The sequence below is a fragment of the Coregonus clupeaformis genome, chromosome 23, assembly GCF_020615455.1.
Source record: "Coregonus clupeaformis isolate EN_2021a chromosome 23, ASM2061545v1, whole genome shotgun sequence".
Classification (NCBI taxonomy): domain Eukaryota; kingdom Metazoa; phylum Chordata; class Actinopteri; order Salmoniformes; family Salmonidae; genus Coregonus; species Coregonus clupeaformis.
Genome location: NC_059214.1, coordinates 8296382 through 8320956, shown reverse-complemented (window position 1 = coordinate 8320956; position 24575 = coordinate 8296382). Strand labels below are relative to the sequence as shown.

At 45.7% G+C, this 24575-nt stretch overlaps 1 protein-coding gene across 2 annotated transcripts in view; it reads left to right on the top strand.

Annotated features, from left to right (window-relative positions):
- Positions 1-23618, top strand: part of LOC121536603 (TBC1 domain family member 4) — a 154765-nt gene extending 131147 nt beyond the window's left edge. Inside the window, exons 20-22 of one of the 2 annotated variants that reach the window (XM_041844002.2) lie at positions 9120-9289; positions 14597-14773; positions 21916-23618. In XM_041844002.2, the coding sequence (XP_041699936.1) occupies positions 9120-9289; positions 14597-14773; positions 21916-22155 (587 nt within the window). In that variant the 3' untranslated portion in view covers positions 22156-23618. Of the gene's footprint in view, positions 1-9119; positions 9290-14596; positions 14774-21915 lie in introns of those variants that run through there. The other variant, XM_041844003.2, reaches the window with a different exon arrangement.
- The last annotated feature ends 957 nt before the right edge of the window (positions 23619-24575 follow it).

The following is a 24575-nucleotide window of genomic DNA, read 5'->3' as shown; positions in this document are numbered from 1 at the left end:
CCCCTAAGGAGACTGAAAAGATTTGGCATGGGTCCTCAGATCCTCAAAAGGTTCTACAGCTGCACCATCGAGAGCATCCTGACTGGTTACATCACTGCCTGGTATGGCAGCTGCTCAGCCTCCAACCGCAAGGCATTACAGAGGGGTAGTGCGTACGGCCCAGTACATCACTGGGGCCAAGCTTCCTGCCATCCAGGACCTCTATGCCAGGCGATGTCAGAGGAAGGCCCTCCAAATTGTCAAAGACTCCAGCCACCCTAGTCATAGACTGTTCTCTCTGCTACTTCACGGCAAGCGGTACCGGAGCGCCAAGTCTAGGTCCAAGAGGATTCTAAACAGCTTTTACCCCCAAGCCATAAGACTCCTGAACATCTAATCAAATGGCTACCCAGACTGTCTCTGTTTATTCTCTACGCATACTCACTTAATACCTACCTACATGTACAAAATACCTCAATTACCTCTACTAATCTGTGCCCCCGCACATTGACTCGGGACCGGTACCCCCTGTATATAGCCTCACTATTGTTATTTTTACTGCTGCTCTTTAATAATGTGTTACTTTTATTTCGTATTATTTGATATAGTATTTTTTGGTGATTTTTTGGGGGGTATTCTTTCTTAAAACTGCATTGTTGGTTAAGGGCTTGTAAGTAAGCATTTCACTGTAAGGTCTACACCTGTTGTATTCGGCGCATGTGACAAATAACATTTGATTTGATGTACGTAGTAGCTCACCAACTCCAACACTTGGTCTTTATTGTAATTACATGCTAGCATGGCTAGTAGGTAACGTTAGCCAGCTGGAGCTAGCTAAGTAGCACCGGTTCTCCATTTGACGTTGACAATAGTGCATTGTGGGTAGTTCCAAAGATGTACAAAAATAAGTTCAGAAATATTTCAAAACCCCAAAACATTTTTGGAGTTATATGTAGTCACACGGTGACTACAACTAAGTTACTAAGTCTTTGACCACACCTACGTTGTTACTTTTGTGAGTAAATCTCATGCTACCTAACCTTTAACTACAAATTAGCCCATTTTTACCTGGCAGAATGATATCATGATTGTTTTCATCAATCCAGTGGGTATTTGATTTGAAAACTCAAATCAAAATCAAATCAAATGTTATTGGTCACATACACATATTTAGCAGACGTTATTGCGAGTGTAGCGAAATGCTTGTGTTCCTAGCTCCAACAGTGCAGTAGTATCTTAACAATTCACAACAATACACACAGATCTAAAAGTAAAATAATGGGAAATAAGAAATATATAAATATTAGGACGACAACTCTACCATCACGTGCGCTACAAAAACACTGCTAAACGAAGGTTACGTATGTAACCACTGTTATGTGAGCTATATGGATGACTCCAATATATTGGGATCACTCCACGGTGGAGGGATACATCCGAGGTTAGGATTTACAGATTTACTCCCGTGTACACCTGTGTCACGGCTGGGGTCCGCCCCTATATATAGACCCCATGACCTCCACACACGTTCTCTACATCATTTTTGAGGCGCATCTAGCACCGTAGAGGATTGGAGTGATCATATATAGCGTACATAACCGTGGTTACATACATAACCTTCGTTATGTTTCACTATATTGGATCACTCCAATATATTGGTATACCCGTAGCAGATTTAGTCGGTGCTAGAGGGACCTGGCCAGCCAGCGGCCAAGTCCCAGCGCGGAACCGAGACACAGGGGCCATCAATGTGGAAGGGGGGTCCTGGCACAGTCCCCGGAAGGGGAGGCGACGCCCAGGACCGCTGAACCATCCGCGGAGGGAGGTGCCACATTTACCTGATATTACCTAGCAAAGTTGCAAGAGGAAGCCCAGCTGGCTGCAGAACAGAAATCAGCGAGGGGCACTCCTCTCAGTGGAGACCAGGATGCAGCCACACCCGCCTGCCAGCCAGGCGGTATGCTTTTGAAATCGTGTCCACGATCCAGTGAGAGAGCCTCTGCTTTGATAGCCCAGCCCCCAGAACTCTCACCATAGCAGACAAAGATCTGGTCTGTTGTTCTCACTGACCGTGTCTGCTCCATATAGGCAGCCAGTGCCCGCACAGGGCACAGCATGCCGGAGGGAGGCCCAGACTCTGCCGGGGAGTCGTAAGCAGACAGGATAAAAGGGATGTTCACATGCCTATCTGACAGAACCTTCGGGAGGAATGAAGGGTTGGGGCGGAGATATTTACTCCTCCCACCGGGGTCCATCCGGTAGCACTCAGAACTTACTGAAAAAGGATGGAGCTCCCCCACCCTCTTCATGGAAGTAATCGCTACCAAGAAAACCACCTTCATAGAGAGGTGTTTCAGGGAGGTAGACTTCAATGGTTCGAAAGGCGTCTTTACCAAAGCTGCCAAGACCACATCCAGATCCCAGCTCGCATTGAGTGGGTCCTAGCTGGACACAGGCGACAAACCCCCTCCATAAACCTGGAGACCAAGGGATGGCGCCCCACTGGCCTGTCCATCCACCCCACATGACAGGCAGATATAGCGGCCAAATACCCTCTCCGTGTAGAGGCTGCCAAGCCCTCATCCAAGCGAGACTGCAGGTATTGGAGGACATACTGCACCCTGAATGACTCGGGCACAACCTCAATACCAGTGCACCAAGAGCAGAACAACCGCCAGCGCAACTGATATGCCGCGGTTGTAGCCGGTGCCCTTGTGCTCGGCATGGTGTTCCTTACGCCCTGCTGTAGTCCTAACATGAACCATTGGTGCCGTTCAGCGGCCAAGCCCACAGACTGAGGCGGTGCGGTCTCGAATGCCACAGTGTTCCTCCGGCTTGAGACAGCAGGTCGGATCTCGGCAGTTGCCAAGGTGTCCCAGACAATAGGGACAGGAGAAGGCTGAACCAGGGTCGTCTGGGCCAGTATGGGGCCACCAGCAGCAGATGATGCTCCGCCATCCTGGTCCTGTCCAGCACAGCCTGGATCAGGGGAAAAAAGGGGGAATGTGTAAGTTCCAGCCCTGGCCAATCATGAGCCAGAGCATCCAAGCCCAGAGGCCCTGGTGGCTCCGACATGGAGTACCACAGGGGGCAGTGTGCATTGCCCAGGGAGGCAACAGATGTCCCACCACCTGGGGAGGTAGGCTCCAGTCCAAAGGTGGTGGGCCCTCCCTCGAGAGCATATCCGCTGCCACATTCAGAATGTCAGGTACGTGCGCTGCGCGTAGAGACGCTAGACGTCCCTGAGCCCAGAGAAGGAGCTCCTGTGCCATAATATGGAGGCGGTGGGACCTCAGTCCACCCTGATGGTTGATGTAAGCCACCACTGTGGTGTTGTCTGTTCTCACCAGGACATGTCTTCCTTTCAGATGTGGAAGGAAAGACCGCAGGGCCAGCAGTACAGCTCGGAGCTCTAGTGTATTGATGTGCCTTCCGCTCCAAGGGGGTAGCCAACAGCCACTGGCCGACCTGCCCTTGGTCACACCCTCCCAGACGATCTGGGAGGCGTCTGCACTGACCAGCTCCCGGCAGCACATCCTCAGCATCTCCACCCCACCTGAGAGAAAGGAGCAACAGCGCCACCTCAACAATGCCCTGAGGCACTGTGCGGGCACCCGCAGCTGGCGGTGACGGTGGCGCTTCGGGTGCAGCCGGTGGGAGTTGAACCACTGTTGAAGAGGCCGGAGATGGAGCAGGCCCAGGGGAATCAGCAACGAGGCTGCCGTCAGCAAGCCCAACAGGCGTTGGCAGGTCAGGGCAGATACCACTGTCCCCTGCTGAAAGTGGTCAAGGCAAGATAAGATCGCCTGAACCCTTCTAGTGGGCAGGCGTACTCTCATAAGGACTGAATCCAGTTCCATGCCAATGAAGGCCGCCGTCTGGGTGGGCGTCAGACGACTCTTCTTGTCGTTTACAGTAATGCCCAGCCCGCCGATGTGGGTCAGGAAGATGTCTGTGTCTGACAGGACCTGGGTCATGGTCAGGGCACAAATCAGCCAATCGTCCAGGTAATTGAGGATCAACAATCCACTGGACGTGAAAGGTGCCAGGACAGCATCCATGCACTTTGTGAAAGTGCGGGGTGCCAAGGAGACAGCCGAAGGGAAGAACCATGAATTCGTAAGCCATCCATTCGAAAGGGAATCGGAGGTACTGCCAAAGAGCTGGGTTAACAGGAACATGGAAGTACGCATCCCTCATGTCCAGCATCACAAACCACTGGTCCCTGGACACGGCATGCAACACACGGCTGGGGACAGCATGTGGAACCTCAGTACCTTCAAGTACCCATTGAGGTTGCGGAGGTCCAGAAGCGGTCGAAACCCTCCGTCTCTTTTTGGGACCACAAAATAATTGGAGTAGAACCCACCGTTCTGATGTGTCAGGGGTCCTGCCGGGGCCCGCCTCTCCTCTGGCGCCCCGAACGCCTGGGTCCCCCAGGCATGTTTGTATGGCAGTGGCGGTTAACACCATCACACCTGTCACAAAGGGAAGCCATAAGCTCAGCCAAGCCAACAAGGCCACGGAGGAGGGTCCAACGCCCTGGGAGAGCTTATTTCGTGACCCGCTTAAAGGAATAGGAACCCGGTGAGGGATAGATTACTCAGTACCTCTGCGAAAACAGGCTGTTGCTTCATGTCGTCCCTTAGCATGAGTCGATAGGGCAGGAGAGGGACCTCATCGTCATTCGGGTGCAGGTGGGTGGCGACGGTCCGTCTGCCTTAGGCCTGAGGAGGCGTCATGAACCGTCTCAGGTTCTCCCGGTCCCTACAAACCTTATTGGTCTGATCCAGAATGTTATCAACCCCTGGGCCAAACGTCAGCCCTGGGGTGATGGGGTGAGTGGCAAATGTGCTCTGGAGAGCAGCTGGCAGACAGGATTGGGCCAGCCAGAGATGGCACCAGGAGGTAACCACCTGCACCATGGCCAGTCCACTGGTGCAAGGAAAGCAGGGACGACAACTCCATCGCTTCCCGGAGGAGCTCCTCAGTGCCCTCCTGCAGCCGGGGCAACAGAGTCTGCAGGTAGGCCGGCAGCAGCATGGCCGCGTTGGAAAGGCAGCCAAGAGAGCAGAGGGACCAATATGTGTCTTTCAAGTCCACATCAAAGACTCTGGGGGGTCCCGGCTACAGTCGCGGTTCCACCCTATAATCTCCTGGTCTGGGAGGACCATGGCAGCTATCATGGTGTCCATGGTCGGGTACTCCCGGAGGCCGAGTGTCTCCGCGCCCGCAACATAACTCCATGGTCCAGTCTCTGCTGTGAGTCGGAAGCGCCCCCTGGCAGAGGCCCAGCTCTCCTGCAAGGCCTCGTGGAACTCAGCAGAGATGGGGACCAGTTTGATGTCCAGTGCAGTGGCTACCCAAGTGAGTAGGCTCCTCATAGCCTCTCGAGCCGCTGGGGGGCGATGAAGCCCTGCTGCCGGCTTCTGATGGCCTGTCAGCCTGGTAGCCCCACTCACGGTGGTGAACAGTGCCAGCATCGTCCCCCAGGAACAGCCTATCACTGGCCAACAGGGAACAGCTGTCGTCGCCATCGAAGCTATCAACCTTGTGACGCAGGGCATGAGCCCTCCGTTCAAGGTGGTCCTAGCGGTCCAACTCCTGCCCCCGTCCAGGACTGGCAGCAGATGGGCTCTGCCTGTGGGGACTCCGGCCACGCTTCCTGGGAGGGGTACTGGGCCCAGTAGAGGGACTAACAGCTCGCTGGCGCACCACACCTGAGGGAGAGAGCTTGTCCCCAGCCTGAGCCCGGGCCTCGCCGACCAACTCTCGCCAAAACAGGCATCCAGTAGGGCGCTCCACCACCCTCTCCGCGTGACTCAAACCCAGGCAGTGCATACACGAGGTGTGCAGATCCCCAGGGGGATGCCACCATCACACCTGTCACAAAGGGAAGCTAAAGGCTCAGCCAAGCCAACAAGGCCACGGAGCAGGGGTCCGACGCCCTGGGAAAGCTTATGTTGCGACCCGCTTGGAGGATTAGGAACCCGGTGAAGGATAAATTATCCAGTACCTCTGCAAACACCGGGGAAGACACCTGTGGGAAAAGCAGGGAGACAAAAAAAAAAAAAAAACAGCAACCAGGCAATGGATTTGAATTATTTTTTTTTTGTTTTACACAAACTGCAATTTTACCTATTTTAATATCCAAGCAGTAAAAACAGCACAATATGATGGAGTAACTCCGTTAAGGAACTCCAAAGTTAATGTCTCAACGTAGTGGAAGCCCACCACGATACTCTTACACTCTGCAGGGGAAAGAACAAGACAAAATCCTGCAGGTTAATGTTAAAGCAGTTCACAACACACACATAGAACAAGCCAGTCGGCAAATTGTGTAAGGTAAATTACAGTTTGTGGCAGCAAGAGCCACCATACTAATGGATGCACACGGAGTCATAGTGTAACGCTAACAAAACACAAGTACGACAAACAACGGGTGGAAGATGCAGATCAACCGTGCGCTGTGAGTGGAGCACTCAAGAGGGGCTGGCCATGTGGCAAGCTGCTCCAGGCTGCAAACAGCCAGTGAGTATACTTCCATGCAAGATATTACACTTACAGTGCCTTGCAAAAGTATTCATCCCCCTTGGCGTTTTTCCTATTTTGTTGCATTACAACCTGTAATTTAAATTGATTTTTATTTGGATTTCATGTCATGGACAAACACAAAATAGTCCAAATTGGTGAAGCCAAATGAAAAAAATAACTTGTTTCAAAAAATTCAAAAAAATAAATAACGGAAAAGTGGTGTGTGCATATGTATTCTCACCCCCTTTGCTACTAAGCCCCTAAATAAGATCTGGTGTAACCAATTACCATCAGAAGTCACCTGTGTGCAATCTAAGTGTGTCACATAATCTGTCACATGATCTCAGTATATATACACCTGTTCTGAAAGGCCCCAGAGTCTGCAACACCATTAAGCAAGGGGCACCACCAAGCAAGCGGCACCATGAAGACCAAGGAGCTCTCCAAACAGGTCAGGGACAAAGTTGTGGAGAAGTACAGATCAGGGTTGGGTTATAAAAAATATCAGAAACTTTGAACATCCCACGGAGCACGATTAAATCCATTATTAAAAAATGGAAAGAATATGGCACCACAACAAACCTTCCAAGAGAGGGCCGCCCACCAAAACTCACGGACCAGGCAAGGAGGGCATTAATCAGAGAGGCAACAAAGAGACCAAAGATAACCCTGAAGGAGCTGCAAAGCTCCACAGCGCAGATTGGAGTATCTGTCCATAGGACCACTTTAAGCCGTACACTCCACAGAGCTGGGCTTTACGGAAGAGTGGCCAGAAAAAAGACATTGCTTCAAGAAAAAAATCAGCAAACACGTTTGGTGTTCGCCAAAAGGCATGTGGGAGACTCCCCAAACAAATGGAAGAAGTTACTCTGGTCAGCTGAGACTAAAATTTAGCTTTTTGGCCATTAAGGAAAACGCCATGTCTGGCGCAAACCCAACACCTCTCATCACCCTGAGAACACTATCCCCACAGTGAAGCATGGTGGTGGCAGCATCATGCTGTGGAGATGTTTTTCATCGGCAGAGACTAGGAAACTGGTCAGAATTGAAGGAATGATGGATGGCGCTAAATACAGGGGATAGTGATGCACGCTGAAGTTTTCAGTTTTTTATTGTGCATCTTCAAAGTGGTAGGCGTGTTGTGTAAATCAAATGATACAACCCCCCAAAAAATCTATTTTAATTCCAGGTTGTAAGGTAACAAAATAGGAAAAATGCCAAGGGGGGTGAATACTTTCACAAGCCACTGTACCAGTGACTTACCAAGCGAACTTCAGAAAGTTTGTACCTCAAACCATACGGACGTCCGCCGAGAAAATGAAAGAGAACGTGTGTCGCGGTCATGTGGTCTATATATAGGGGCGGACCCCAGCCGTGACAAAGGTGTACATGGGAATAAATCTGTAAATCCTCACCTCGGATGTATCCCTTCGCCGTGGAGTGATACCAATATATTGGAGTGATCCAATATAGTGAAACATAACAACAGCCTCTTGCTATGTGTTGTGCATATGAATTAAAGGGGAACTACACCCAAAAATCTAAATTTCTCAGATTTTTCCCAGACCTCAAAAGTGGTCTCCTGATGTGGTTTAAGCATCATTGTGGACTTAAACATCTAATTGTGTTGTTTTTCTATTAAAAAATTGTTATTTTGAGAGCTGAAACCTAAAAAAAAAACAGAAACATGGAAAAAAACTAAAAGGAGAAAACTTAATAAAATGGAAGATAATGTGGGTTATTTACTCAATTTTTCTGTTTTAATAAAATACCTAATGTGAAAAGCAAACATCATTGTGGCATATATTTCTTTAAGATACTTTGGGATTTTGGCAAATGAGGCCATTTATCCACTTCCCCAGAGTCAGATGAACTTGTGGATACCAATTGTATGTCTCTGTGTCCAGTATGATAAAAGTTAGAGGTAGTTTCGCGGGCAGTCATTGCACTAACGCTAGTTAGCAATTGCGCTAGCGCTAGTTAGCAACTTCCTTCAAACTGCAAACAGAGACATAAAAATGGTATCCACAAGTTCATCTGACTCTGGGGAAGTAGATAAATGGCCTCATTTGCCAAAATCCCGAAGTATACCTTTAATATTCTCTTACTTAGAAAGTAGTCCTGATCATGCCCCATGTAGCTCAGTTGGTAGAGCATGGCGCTTGCAACGCCAGGGTTGTGGGGTCGATTCCCACGGGGGCCCAGTATGAAAATGTATGCACTCACTAACTGTAAGTCGCTCTGTATAAGAGCGTCTGCTAAATGACTAAAATGTAAATGTAAATCATATAGGCGTAGACCTAGACGATATCCAAAATAACTAATACACTGAATTCATACATTTTCAGTAATTTGAATTATAAAGTAATGTCTTTCTACACGAAAGTACAACAAATTCTTCCAATCTGGGTGGTAAACTTGATAAAGTATTAAATATTATCGCTGTGTTTTTCGGATGGAATCAAGGCATTAGAATGTACCAGAGGCCACCAAAATGGAGCTCATTCGACACACACACACACACACACACACACACACACACACACACACACACACACACCCCCCCCACTCCCATTCAACCCTTGTCTTTGTGTTCTGTGTCATAGATATCCTATTTGTCCAGGGGAATGAGGTGATCTTTAAGGTGGCTCTTTGTCTACTGTGCAGTCATGAAGGGGAGATATTGAAGTGTGATAGCTTTGAAACCACCGTGGACTACCTGAAAACTACAATTCCCAACCTCACCCACACCCAGATGGAGGAGACCATCTCAAAGGTACAGATGGGGGGGGAGACATTAGAAGTCGGGCTGTTGGCGCTATATAAGGAATAGGGTTCCATTTTGGATGCACACAATGCCGCTTCGGAGTCCAAGACTGGGTTTAATCTGGGTCTGGGAAACTGGCCCTACATTTAGAAGACTGGGTTTAATCTGGGTCTGGGAAACTGGCCCTACATTTAGAAGACTGGGTTTAATCTGGGTCTGGGAAACTGGCCCTACATTTAGAAGACTGGGTTTAATCTGGGTCTGGGAAATTGGCCCTACATTTAGATGGTGCCCTTGAGCAAGACACTTAACCCCAAACTCCATAGATGCACTGCACTGTGGATAACCCTGTGTGTGTGTGTATGTTGTCTCAGTTTATGCAGAGCAAAGAACCATATTGTTTTGTTTCAACAGTTAACAATAAAGCACTATTCTATTTGAAATTATAGATTTTTGTGTACTATGTGTATAGGAGTAGCTCAAACCCATGAGTGCTCATGATGATTACAGCCCTTGTGGACATGAGCACTATATATGGCTTTGGTCATGTTTGTGTTGCTTCACAGTCCCCACTGTTCCATAAGGTGTATTTTTTTCTGTTTTTTAAATCTGATTCTACTGCTTTCATCAGTTACCTGATGTGGAATAGAGTTCCATGTTGTCATTGCTCTATGTAGTACTGTGCGCCTCCCATAGTCTGTTCTGGACTTGGGGACTGTGAAGAGACCTCTGGTGACATGTCTTGTAGGGTATGCATGTGTGCCAGTAGTTCAAACAGACAGCTCGGTGCATTCAACATTTCAATACCTCTCACAAGTACATGTAGTGATTAAGTCAATCTCTCCTCCACTTTGAGCCTGGAGAGATTGACATGCATATTATTAATGTTAGCTCTCTATGTACATCCAAGGGCTAGCCGTGCTGCCCTGTTCTGCTTGCACTTCTCCTTCACATAGAGTTGATCAGACTGTTGATTGTGGCCTGTGGAATGTTGTCCCACTCCTCTTCAATAGCTCGCATCTACTACAAGACCATGGTGCTTGCCTACGGAGCTGTGAGGGGAACGGCACCTCCGTACCTTCAGGCTCTGATCAGATCCTACACCCAAACGAGGGCACTACGTTCATCCACCTCTGCACTGCTAGCCCCCCTACCTCTACGGAAGCACAGTTCCCGCTCAGCCCAGTCAAAGCTATTCGCTGCTCTGGCACCCCAATGGTGGAACAAGCTCCCCCACGACGCCAGGACAGCGGAGTCACTGACCACCTTCCGGAGACACTTGAAACCCTACCTCTTTAAGGAATACCTGGAATAGTATAAAAGTAATCCTTCTCCCTTCCCCACCCCCCCATAAAAAAAAGTGCTTGTCCCACTGGCTATCATAAGTTGAATGCACCAATTTGTAAGTCGCTCTGGATAAGAGCGTCTGCTAAATGACGTAATTGTAAATGTAAATGTAAACATGGGGCTGTGCATTATCATGCTGGAACATGAGGTGATGGCAGTGGATGAATGGCACGACAATGAGCCTCAGGATCTCGTCACAATATCTCTGTGCATTGAAATTGCCATTGATAAAATGCAATTGTGTTCGTTGCCTGTAGCTTATGCCTGCCCATACCATAACCTACCATGCGGCACTGTTCACAATGTTAACATCAGCAAACAACTTGCCACATCTGCCCGGTACAGTTGAAACCGGGATTAATCCGTGAACAGCACACTTCTCCAGTGTGCCAGTGGCCATCGAACGTGAGCATTTGCCCACTGAAATCGGTTATGACGCCAAACTGCAGTCAGTACAAGACCCTGGTGAGGACGACAAGATCACAGATGAGCTTCCCTGAGACGGTTTCTGACAGTTTCCATGGTGACATTTCTCCCCTTGCCAATGTAAGGTTCCACAAGCCTCATCACCACATTCTCCGACACTCGCTCACCTGCTGCCTGATGTGGATATTTTAGTAGATATTGAAAGCCGTTCAACATGTACAATTATGCACGCTCTCACTGTGTAGCAAGTAGGCCAGAGTAGACTGATAAGACTGTTTGGATTTGGTGGACTGATATAGGGTACATACCATTTTAAGATTAGGCCTATAATTAGAATGGATCAATAGAATGGCCCGCCCTGTTATTTACAAAGCAAATTTGAGGACTAGGCTGCCGAAGTTCTATCAACAAACCTCGAGATTTAGTCTTCCACTCAGCCTTGTGTTTTATCACTGGTAATCATTTCCGTACGCATCATTGTCTCTTCCGTACGCGTCATTGTCTCTGTTGGCTGACTCTCAAGACTGGTTGTTACTAGAGGTTCCACAGGTCTCTTCTGAGTTAGGGAAGACTGCTTTCAGTTATTATGCCCCTCAGTCCTGGAATGAGCTACAGGTCATTCTAAAACTTGATTCTTTGGTCCCAAAAGGTGAATTGAGGGCTCTAATTTAAAAAAATGTGACCAATAAAAACTGCACTTGTTTTGATTGGTTGTAATGTAATTTATTTGAAGTGTTGTAACTACACTGAACAAAAATATAAATGCAACATATCAAGTTGCTGATCACATGTTTCATGAGCTGAAATAAAAGATCCCAGAAATTTTCCATACGCACCAAAAAAAAAATTCTCTCAAATTTTGGGCACAAATGTGTTTACATCCCTGTTAGTGAGCATCCTTTGTCAAGACAATCCATCCACGTGACATGTGTGGCATATCAAGAAACTGATTAAACAGCATGATCATTACACAGGTCCACCTTGTGCTGGGGACAATAAAAGGCCACTAACAAAATGTGCAGCTTTGTCACACAACACAACAAGGCCACAGTTGTCTCAAGTTGAGGATAACGCAGTGCCACCGACGCGGCCCGCTACCAAGGAATTTGGGCTCTCCTTCTCCGTGGCCGACGTGAGTAAAACATTTAAATGTGTTAACCCTCGCAAGGCTGTCGGCCCAGACGGCATCCCTAGCCGTGTCCTCAGAGCATGCGCAGACCAGCTGGCTGGTGTGTTTACGGGCATATTCAATCTCTTCCTTTCCCAGTCTGCTGTCCCCACATGCTTCAAGATGACCACCATTGTTCCTGTACCCAAGAAAGAAAAGGTAACTGAACTAAACGACTATCGCCCCGTAGCACTCACCTCTGTCATCATGAAGTGCTTTGAGAGACTAGTCAAGGATCATATCACCTCTACCTTATCTGCCACCCTAGACCTACTTCAATTTGCTTACCGCCCCAATAGATCCACAGACGATGCAATCGCCATCACTCTGCACACTGCCCTATCCCATCTGGACAAGAGGAATACCTATGTAAGAATGCTGTTCATTGACTATAGCTCAGTATTCAACACCATAGTACACTCCAAGGTCATCATTAAGCTCGAGGCCCTGGGTCTGAACCCCGCCCTGTGCAAATGGGTCCTGGACTTCCTGATGGGCCGCCCCCAGGTGGTCAAGGTAGGAAACAGCACCTCCACTTCGCTGATCCTCAACACTGGGGCCCCACAAGGGTGCGTGCTCAGCCCTCTCCTGTACTCCCTGTTCACCCATGACTGCATGGCCAAGCACGCCTCCAACTCAATCATCAAGTTTGCAGACGACACAACCGTAGTAGGCTTGATTACCAACAATGACGAGACATCCTACAGGGAGGAGGTGAGGGCTCTGGGAGTGTGGTGCCAGGAAAATAACGTCTCACTCAACGTCAACAAAACAAAGGAGATGATCGTGGACTTCAGGAAACAGCAGAGGGTGCACCCCCCTATCCACATCGACGGGACCGCAGTGGAGAAGGTGGAAAGCTTCAAGTTCCTTGGCGTACACATAACTGACAAACTGAAATTGACCACCCACACAGACATTGTGGTAAAGAAGGCGCAACAGAGCCTCTTCAACCTCAGGAGGCTAAAGAAATTTGGCTTGGCACCTAAAACCCTCACAAACGTTTACAGATGCATCCTGTCGGTCTGCATCACCGCCTGGTACGGCTACTGCACCGCCCGCAACCACAAGGCTCTCCAGAGGGTAGTCCAACACATTACCGGGGGCAAACTACCCACCCTCCAGGACACCTACAGCACCCAATGTCACAGGAAGGCCAAAAAGATAATCAATGACATCAACCACCCGAGCCACTGCCTGTTCACCCCGCTATCATCCAGAAGGCGAGGTCAGTAAAATAAATAATAAATAATATGCCATTTAGCAGACGCTTTTATCCAAAGCGACTTACAGTCATGCGTGCATACATTTTTGTGGTGCATCAAAGCTGGTGCATCAAAGCAGGTGCATCAAAGCTGAGACCAAGAGACTGATAAACAGCTTCTATCTCAAGGCCATCAGACTGTTAAACAGCCATCACTAGCACATTAGAGGCTGCTGCCTATAGACAGACTAGAAATCACTGGCCACTTTAAGAAATGGAACACAAGCCACTTTAATAATGTTTACATATCTTGCATTACTCATCTCATATGTATATACTGTATTCTATATTATTCTACGGTATCTTAGTCACTTTAATAATGTTTACATATCTTGCATTACTCATCTCATAAGTATATACTGTATTCTATACAATTCTACTGTATCTTAGTCCATGCCGCTCTGACATCGCTAGTCCATATATGTATATATTCTTAATTCATTCCTTACTTAGATTTGTGTGTATTGGGTATATGTTGTGAAATTGTTCGATATTACTGCACTGTCGGAGCTAGAAGCATAAGCATTTCGCTACACCCGCAATAACATCTGCTAAACACATGTATGTGACCAATAAAATTTTATTTGATTTGATTTGAATGGGTTCCCCTGGTTAAAAGAAGACAGAGTTGCAGATCTGGGTTGAAATAGTATTTTCTTTCATCTTTACTTAAGTCTGGCACTCCAGGCAAACTCGATCAAACACTCAGAGTATTAGAAAGAAATAGGCCTATTTAAATGCAGGTTAAATATGATCTTATTCATATAAGGGACAATAAGGGCTCCCAGTAAAGAAACAAGCCCACTGAAATGATATGGGTGGACAATGGTATGGTAATCAAGTGAGTTTTATAGCTCTGAAGGCATTGACTAGACAGAATGTACACATCTTGATTCCTTACGTTTAGGTTGACTAAGTTGCTTATTGAAATAGGGATTCAACTCCATTACTGGTTTACTTTTATAATTTTTCTTTGCTTATTAACTGACAGGTTTTGGCTATGGATTTAGAATTTGTCTCTTTGGGGTTGCCAGATGTTTAAGATAGAAGTTGAGTTTTTTAAATCTGGGTTGCCAGGACTTACATATTTTGTCATTATGTGGGTTGCCAGGTGTTAGAGATGGACATCTCGAAGCAGCTACATACATATGAGGTGGAGTACCACGTGCTGCAGGATGAGATCGTGGACACTGTGCCCCAGTCAGACGACTCAGACCGCCTTGATAAACTGGAGAAGACCAACAACCGGCTGAAGAAACAGAACATGGATCTGCTGGAGATACTGCAGGTGACGAAACTGGCAGAATTCAATTCAAACATAATTTTTCCCACAGGGCAATTCATTGTGCAGTCCAGGAGTACATAAGACACCAATATAGTCCAAAAAGCCACTAGTTATTCTATTCTATTGTATTTGTATTTTATTAGGGCTCCCCATTAGTTGCTGCCAAGGCAGCAGCTACTCTTCCTGGGGTCCAAACACATTAAGACACATAAAACAAAAGATAAAACAGTACATCATATAACACTGTCACACCACCACATATCCACAACACAAAATGTATGATACCACTATACAACAATATTACAATGTACGTGTGTGCTAGCGCCCGTGTGCGTATGCGTGTCTGTACCTGTGTGTGAGTCTCTTCACAGTCCCTGCTGTTACATAAGGTGTATTTTTATCCGTTTTTAAATCTGATTCTACTGCTTGCAACACTTACCTGATGTGGAATAGAGTTCCATGTAGGCATGGCTCTATGTAGTACTGTGCGCCTCCCATAGTCTGTTCTGGACTTGGGGATTGTGAAGAGACCTCTGCTAGCATGTATGCATGGGGGTCCGAGCTGTGTGCTAGTAGTTTAAACAGACAGCTCGGTTCATTCAGCTTGTCAACACCTCTTACAAAAACAAGTAGTGATGAAGTCAATCTCCTCCACTTTGAGCCATGAGTGATTGACATGCATATCATTACTGTTAGCTCTCTGTGTACATTTTAGGGCCAGCCGCGCTGCCCTGTTCTGAGCCAATTGAAATGTTCCTAAGTCCCTCTTTGTGGCACCCCACCACACGACTGAACAGTAGTCCAGGTGCGACAAAACTAGGGCCTGTAGAACCTGCCTTGTTGATAATGATGTTAAGAAGGTAGAGCAGCGCTTTATTATAGACCGACATCTCCCCATTTTAGCTACTGTTGTATCAATATGTTTTGACCATGACAGTTTACAATCCAGGGTTCCTCCAAGCAGTTTAGTCACCTCAACTTGCTCAATTTCCATATTATTCATTACAAGATTTAGTTGAGGTTTAGGGTTTAGTGAATGATTTGTCCCAAATACATTGCTTTTAGTTTTTTAAATATTTAGGACTACCTTATTCCTTGCCACCCATTCTGAAACTAACTGCAGCTCTTTGTTAAGTGTTGCAGTCATTTCAGTTGCTGTAGTAGCTGACGTGTATAGTGTTGTCATCCGCATACATACACACTGGCTTTACTCAAAGCTAGTGGTATGCCGTTAGTAAAGATTGAAAAAAGTAAGCGACCTAAACAGCTGCCCTGGGGAATTCCTGATTCTACCTGGATTATGTTGGAGAGGCTTCCAATAAAGAACACCTTCTGTGTTCTTTTAGACAGGTAACTCTTCATCCACAATACAGCAGGGGGTGTCAAGCCATAACACATAGGTATTTCCAGCAGCAGACTGATTGATAATGTCAAAAGCCGCACTGAAGTCTAACAAAACAACCCCCACAATCTTTTTATCATCAATTTCCCCCAGCCAATTATCATTCATTTGTGTAAGTGCTGTGCTTGTTGAAGGTCCTTCCCTATAAGTGTGCTGAAAGTCTGTTGTCAATTTGTTTACAGTAAAATAGCATTTTATCTGGTCAAACAATTTTTTCTCTCCAAAAGTTTACTAAGGGTTGGAAACAGGCTGATTGGTTGGCTATTTGAGCCAGTAAAGGGGGCTTTTCTATTCTTGGGTAGCATAATTACTTTTGCTTCCCTCCAGACCTGAGGGCACACACTTTATAGTAGGCTTAGATTGAAGATATTGCAAATAGGAGTGGCAACATTGTCCACTATTATCCTCAGTAATTTTCCATCCGAGTTGTCAGACCCCGGTGTCTTGTCATTGTGATAGACAACAATAATTGTTTCACTTCTTCCGCACTCACTTTACGGAATAGAAATGTACAATGCTTGTCTTTCGTAAATTGATCAGTTATACTTGGATGTTTAGTGTCAGCATTTGTTGATGGCATGTCATGCCTAAGTTTACTAATCTTGCCAATGAAAAACTCATTAAAGTAGTTGGCAATATCAGTGGGTTTTGTGATGAATGAGCCATCTGATTCAATGAATGATGGAGTAAAGTTTGCTGTTTTGGCCAGCATTTCATTTAAGGTGCGCCAAAGCTTTTTACTATAATTCTTTGTCATTTATCTTTGTTGCATAGTGTAGTTTCTTTTTTTTTTTTTTTTTCAGTTTAGTCACATGATTTCTCAATTTGGAGTAAGTTTGCCAATCGGTTGTGCAGCCAGACTTATTTGCCATCCCTTTTGCCTCATCCCTCTCAACCATACCATTTTTCAATCCACTGGAATTCAACAGTTTTTACAGTAATTTTCTTAATGGGTGCATGCTTATTAGTAACTGGGATAAGCAACTTCATAAATGTGTCAAGTGCAGCATCTGGTTGCTCCTCATTACACACCACAGACCAACACATATCCTTTACATCAACAACATAGGAATCACTACAAAACTTATACACTATATTAGGCCCAGTCTTTGGAACTTTGGTTTTCCTAGATATGGCTACTATATTGTGTTCACTACATCCGATGGATTTGGATACTGCTTTAAAGTACATTTCTGCAGCATTAGTAAAGATGTGATCAAAACATGTTGATTATTTAATTCCTGTGCTGTTTGTAACTACCCTGGTAGGTTGACTGATAACCTGAATAATGTTGAAGGCACTAGTTACAGTTTGAAGCTTTCTCTTGAGTGGGCAGCCTGATGAAAGCCAGTCAATATTTATATCACCCAGAAAATATACCTCTATTTATATCACATACATGATCAAGCATTTCACATGTTATCCAGATACTGACTGTTAGCACTTGGTGGTCTATAGCAGCTTCCCACCAGAATGGGCTTTAGGTGAGGCAGATGAACCTGCAGCCATATTACTTCAACAGTATTTAACATGAGATCCTCTCTAAGCTTTACAGGTATGTTGTTCTGAATATAAACGGCAACACCTCCACCTTTGGTATTTCAGTCATTTCTGTAGATAAGGGTTGCCCAACCCTGTTCCTGGAGAGCTACGCTCCTGTAGGTTTTCCCTCCAACCCTAGGTGTTACTAACCTGATTCATCTTATCAACCTGCTAATTATTAGAATCAGGTGAGCTAGATTAGGGTTGTAGCAAAAACCTACAGGACGGTAGCTCTCCAGGAACAGGGTTGGGCTGTCCTGCTGTAGATATTAACCATATATTGCTACCACTGTATCATCAAAGGTATTATCTAAGTAAATTGCAGAGATTGTCAGAATATGAATGTCATCTGTTAATAGCAAGTGATTGATTTCATGAACCTTATTTCTTAAACTACAGATGTTAATGTGGGCTATTTCTAGCACTTTTCTGGGATGCTTGATTGTTTTAATTTGCTTTACTGGCAAGCTTAGCTGAAGTAGACATGCTCATGTTATTTATGTTAGTGTAGGGTGAGCTGCATACAGTGGACTTCCTACTAGGGCACACCGCCTCAGTGCTAACAGTATAACTCTGATTCATAGGCACATGATTACTGCATACAATAGCTGTGGTATCAGCAGAGGCATTCAGGGCGGTAAGAGTGACATACATTTTATTTTTATTTTATTTCACCTTTATTTAACCAGGTAAACCAGTTGAGAACAAGTTCTCATTTACAACTGCGACCTGGCCAAGATAAAGCAAAGCAGTGCGATAAAAAAACAACAACACAGAGTTACATATGGGGTAAAACAAAACAAAGTCAAAAATACAACAGAAATACATATATATACAGTGTGTGCAAATGTAGCAAGTTATGGAGGTAAGGCAATAAATAGGCTATAGTGCAAAATAATTACAATTAGTATTAACACTGGAATGATAGATGTGCAAGAGATGATGTGCAAATAGAGATACTGGGGTACAAATGAGCAAAATAAATAACAATATAGGGATGAGGTAGTTGGGCGGGCTAATTTCAGATGGGCTGTGTACAGGTGCAGTGATCGGTAAGGTGCTCTGACAACTGATGCTTAAAGTTAGTGAGGGAGATAAGTGTCTCCAGCTTCAGAGATTTTTGCAATTTGTTCCAGTCATTGGCAGCAGAGAACTGGAAGGAATTGCGGCCAAAGGAGGTGTTGGCTTTGGGGATGACCAGTGAGATATACCTGCTGGAGCGCAGACTACGGGTGGGTGTTGCTATGGTGACCAATGAGCTAAGATAAGGCGGGGATTTGCCTAGCAGTGATTTATAGATGGCCTGGAGCCAGTGGGTTTGGTGACGAATATGTAGTGAGGACCAGCCAACAAGAGCGTACAGGTCACAGTGGTGGGTATTATATGGGGCTTTGGAGACAAAACGGATGGCACTGTGATAGACTACATCCAATTTGCTGAGTAGAGTGTTGGAGGCTATTTTGTAAATGACATCGCCAAAGTCAAGGATCGGTAGGATAGTCAGTTTTACGAGGGCATGTTTGGCAGCATGAGTGAAGGAGGCTTTGTTGCGAAATAGGAAGCCGATTCTAGATTTAACTTTGGATTGGAGATTCTTAATGTGAGTCTGGAAGGAGAGTTTACAGTCTAACCAGACACCTAGATATTTGTAGTTGTCCACATACTCTAGGTCAGACCCGTCGAGAGTAGTGATTCTAGTCGGGTGGGCGGGTGCAAGCAGCGTTCGGTTGAAGAGCATGCATTTAGTTTTACTAGTGTTTAAGAGCCGTTGGAGGCTACTGAAGGAGTGTTGTATGGCATTGAAGCTCGTTTGGAGGTTTGTTAACACAGTGTCCAATGAAGGGCCAGATGTATACAAAATGGTGTCGTCTGCGTAGAGGTGGATCTGAGAGTCACCAGCAGCAAGAGCGACGTCATTGATATACACAGAGAAAAGAGTCGGCCCAAGAATAGAACCCTGTGGCACCCCCATAGAGACTGCCATAGGTCCAGACAACAGGTTAGGTTACTTACATTGTGTCTTCTAACCCCCTTGGGATAATGTACATTTGCTGAAGCGTTATGACAACTCAGCAAGACAATGGTAGGGAATAACAGACCTGGGCTTGGGTCATGGATAATTCATTGTCTCAGTGCAGCCTTAAAATGCTGTGAAAGGACCCAGGAAACCAAATTATTTAGGTGGCTTCCATCCTCCTTATAAAACGAGATTTGCTTCCAGAAGGTATCAAAATTGTCAATAAATGTTACACCTACAGAGCTGCAATAGTCACGTAGCCAGTTATGGAGAGCTAAAAGTCTGCTGAATCGTTCAATGCCACGATCTAGGGGGGGGCAGAGGTCCAGATATATGGTTGTGTGTTGGTGTCAAGTAGTGACCCCAATCAGTTCTTTAAAATCCATCTTCAGCTGTTCTGAGCTGCCCTTCATAATGTCATTGAATCCTACATGAACTATGATAGACTACATTTCCTGATGCTGGTTTAAAATGTCTGGGAGCAGCTTACTGATGTCCTGTACTCGTGCTCCTGGATAGCACAATGTTTTTGCTCCAGGGACTGAGACATTTCTCACCATTGAACTACACAATACAACGGCCTGAGAAGGGAATGGAGAAATCCGCCCATTCCTACCCCTCACGGGAACTAGGATAGCGTATGCCTGCTGCTCCCGGCGATAGGTCCAGACCTCCCACAGCAGGCAGTGCCCAGTCAGATCCAGAGAGAGGGAAAGGAGCCGAACTCGACGACAAAGCCACTGCTGGGGTCAGCGTAGTTGGAGTCTGCACCACCGTCGCAGACACAGGCAATCACAGCGATGAAGGCGCAGGTAGATCAGGCACCAGTGCAGCGAAGCTATTCCTTATGTCAATCTGCTCCGAACCTCTCTCACTCGCTCCCTTCCACTTAGCAGCATGCCGCTGCCTTCGGTTTCCACGATTTGTGACATGGGATCAGTGCTGATTGGAACAATCTTCTTGCTGTTCTCTGTCTACTTCACTACAGGATGTAGGAGGAGAAGAAGATGGAGACTACTTCCTTGGCAGGATAGTTCCAGGTAGCACAGGACATTCGGATAGGGACAGATGACAAGGCAGGGAAACATCCATCAGGCCCATGCGGCGTCCAGCCAATACGAGGTTGAGAACGAGAAAGTTCAAATTTTGCGTTTTCCCCATAAGTTCGCACAGAATTGAGATTTGCTTGCTAAGCATAGCCACCTCATTCCTGTAATCCTCCGCTAACAAACAATTGCCGGATTGTCAATATTGTCCCAGACAAGAGCGTAGTAAACACAGCTTCCACAGCACTGGAAACATTCGTTAGCTATTCTAGGCGAAGCGGGCTCCATTGCAAGCTACCTAGCTAGCTGGCTAGTTGGTAGCAGGTGTTGACACAAACACTTATGAACAAAACAAAAATAAAACAAAGTAAAACTTTGGAAACAACAGGCCGAAGCAACAGGTCGAGGCGCATGAGGTATCCGTGTTCGATGCCAATGGAGAGACAGCTCTTGACTGTTTGAAGGATTTCATTCTATTATACACTTCAGAGTATGAATATCCCTCAGATACTCATCTTGTGAAGTGTCTTCGGTTAATATGTCCCTCAGTTGGACATCATTTCCCTATTTATGTAAGCTGCGCTGAAGCACATCTAGTATGGCGCTCACAGTATATACAGTAGACACAGAATACAGACATAAACACTTTTTGGAGTCGAATTGCACTGGTCTGCCAGTAGATGTCACCAGAGCACAACCCCAAACACAGTCATAGAAAGACAAAATAAGGCACAGTTTTCCTTCCAAGGAATTCTAACTTTTTGGCCCAGTGGTCATTTAATCCATAATGTAGACCAGTAAAAGTCTGAGAGCTGAGGTCACAGCTGAGGAACCACAGGGATTTAGAATTGACCCAGATTTGGTGAGACCCCCTAGTTAATGTTAACAGAAAACAGGGAACATACTATAGTCTTGAAATGTTTCTACTATCTTTTTACACAGGCACACAAACGGGTAGACATGCGTGTGTGCGCACACACACACACACACACACATACATACAGCCACTCAGTCAATCATTCACCTACTACATTGTCCTATATCATTGTTCTTCTAAAAACATGGTCTTGATGCACTCTGTATGCACCTATCCTATGTGTTTGTCTAAAACCATCCGTTCTCCTTTTTTTTCTCCCAGGTGGAGCGTCAGAAAATCCAGAGCCTGGAGACCAACATGGAGAACTTCTTGTCACGCGAGTCCAAGATGAAGCACATGATTCGCTCGCTGGAGCAGGAGCGCCAGTCCTACCAGAAGACTATCGAGCACATGCGCTCCTGCCTGGCCCCGGACAGCCTAGCCGACGTGGAGATGACCCGCATAGTCAAGCCAGCCCAGGGGCCAAACGGCAAGTCCAAGCCCGCTGCCAGTAAGCCCTGATGGGGAGAGGAGAGGAGGGTAAAGTTGCCCGATCTGGAGGTCTGGAGTGAGAGACTCTGGAGAATAGACAGAGGGAGGGAGACGGTGGTTACGGACTCTGACGATGGATAGAATTTATTTACATTTGGAAGCGAACTTAATTGGCACAAATTAACTTTGTGAGACTGTTTAGCCGTACATGTTTGGGCCCTGTACATGTTGTCATTTCCCGACAGGAAGTGTAGTTCCAATGGGATGTCGCCCTTTCGACAGACAGACTGACTGACAGTTTGGGAACTGTCAATCTCCTTACAGACCACGCACCATAGTTGAGTAGGTCAAAGGGGAGATGTGGGGGTAGCAGTATGGGAGGAAGGCACAAGTGTCTCAGCTTTTATTTTTCAACTTGATTAAGCTTGCCTGTCGCAATGGAACCAACCAATGGAGCAATCCCAAAAGTGCAAAGCCCTTCCATCTGGTATTTCAGACAGGCTCAATCAAACGCAAAATTAAAAGAAAACAAATACTACTTGAACCCAGGTTTGGAGCATCAAGTCCAATGTCCATGACAACGTCTGTGTTCCAGCCATGGCTTTGCTGAACAACACTGATCAACATAGCATTTGTGCTTTTCTTTAGATTTTAAAGATACTTGAAAATTATGGATGCGAATGTAATTTGCCCTCCAAAGAGTTTCGTGATTAAGAGTTTGTGTCATTGGGGCATAACATAACCAGGCAAATGTTGATGTCTGTGTAAAGTAGCTACATGTCGTGGTTGAGAATCATGTCTAGTTTGCCTTGTTAACATGTTCTTTACGTGTTTTGTTTTTGTGTTGCTTCTCGCAAAACACACAGTCTACAAAGGAACTGAGGCGGCTGCAGCCGTTGCGCGAGAGAAACCAAATACTTATAGCTTCTGTGGTTTCGGGAGGAAGTGCTTCACCCCAAACCAGAGACAGGATGTAAGGGTGTCTGCCTCGCCATTTCCTGTGTGACTGACCAAGGTGTCATCCCAGATTCAGGGGGCTGTGATGGTGCAACACTTAGAAATGTTTTGTATAGAGCATCTGAAAGAATTCCATATTTTGTTAGAGTTATGCCTGCTTCGCAGATTATTGCTGTCTTTTTTTGTCACATTTTAGACATCCGCTATGGTTGACTCACTCTTAAGAGTGTACACATATTTTCATCATCATCCTCTGATACACTTTCTGGGTGTGGGCCTATCAAGGCTTGTATTTCTCTGATGTTTTCATACTGAATTGGTACAGCTGACGGATGTATTTTGAATGTGCTGTGTTTGTGTGTACACGTCCACAGGAATCAAGAAGAATATAAAGATGGTTTACAGTCTCTGTTAGGCTGGAGAACAGTTGGCTGCCACTGTAGGTCCACTGGGTGTAGTGCTCACACACACACACACACACACACACACACACACACACACACACACACACATATACACACACACATATACACATATACACACACACATACACATATACACACACACACACACACACACACAGATACACACACACACACACACACACACAGAGAGAGACCGGCTACTGACCTCATGGAAAGACACAGGACGGTCCACACACCCAACACACACACTCCAAGTGGACATATAGCCTATTTGGAATATTTATATTATTTGCTTTCTGAAATGTTAAAGGGGCAATCTACAGTTGCTACATCCATTTTTGGACTTATAAATTAATGACATGTACACATTGATTAATGGAGAATATAACTTATAAATGCCTAACATGGTTAAATCTATCATTTTGATATCATGGATGGTCAGTCCTTGCATCCATAGCTCTGTCTATGCATTTGAGAGTGGTTACATTTCTCCAGCCCCATCCTGCTGATTTGCAGCTTTAAAACATGTATTTTTGATTGTCAATCTGTCAATCATTGTGTGTGCACAAAGAGTTGACGTGAGTACGAACAGCACTCCATGTGGTTACTTTGAATTAGGCGACTGCAGCCGAGCCACACACGTTTAAGGTTGACAAAGCCTATCCAACATGATCCCTCATCATCAACTAGCCTGTGACCATTGAGCTGACATCATTCACAGCAAACTAATTCAAATATTACTATATTGATCTCTATGAGACAAGGTTTTACCACAACCTTTTCACAACCACATGACACACCCACACAAAGAACTGAATGGTGATGTGTTTTTCTATAGCTGCTTCAAATTCAGCAGCATATCCATAGAGATGTATGACACAGACTTCTCTTATTCAACAGCTTCTTAGTCACCCAGTGGGTTCTTTGTTTTTCATATCAGTGATTTTCTAGGGGGGTGTTGCATTGTTATTTGCCTTAATGTACCCTTTCTCCTGTACTTCCTTTAGAACCAAATACATTTTAATGCTTTCGTTGCTAAACGTTATCAACCAGCAATGTATTATAATT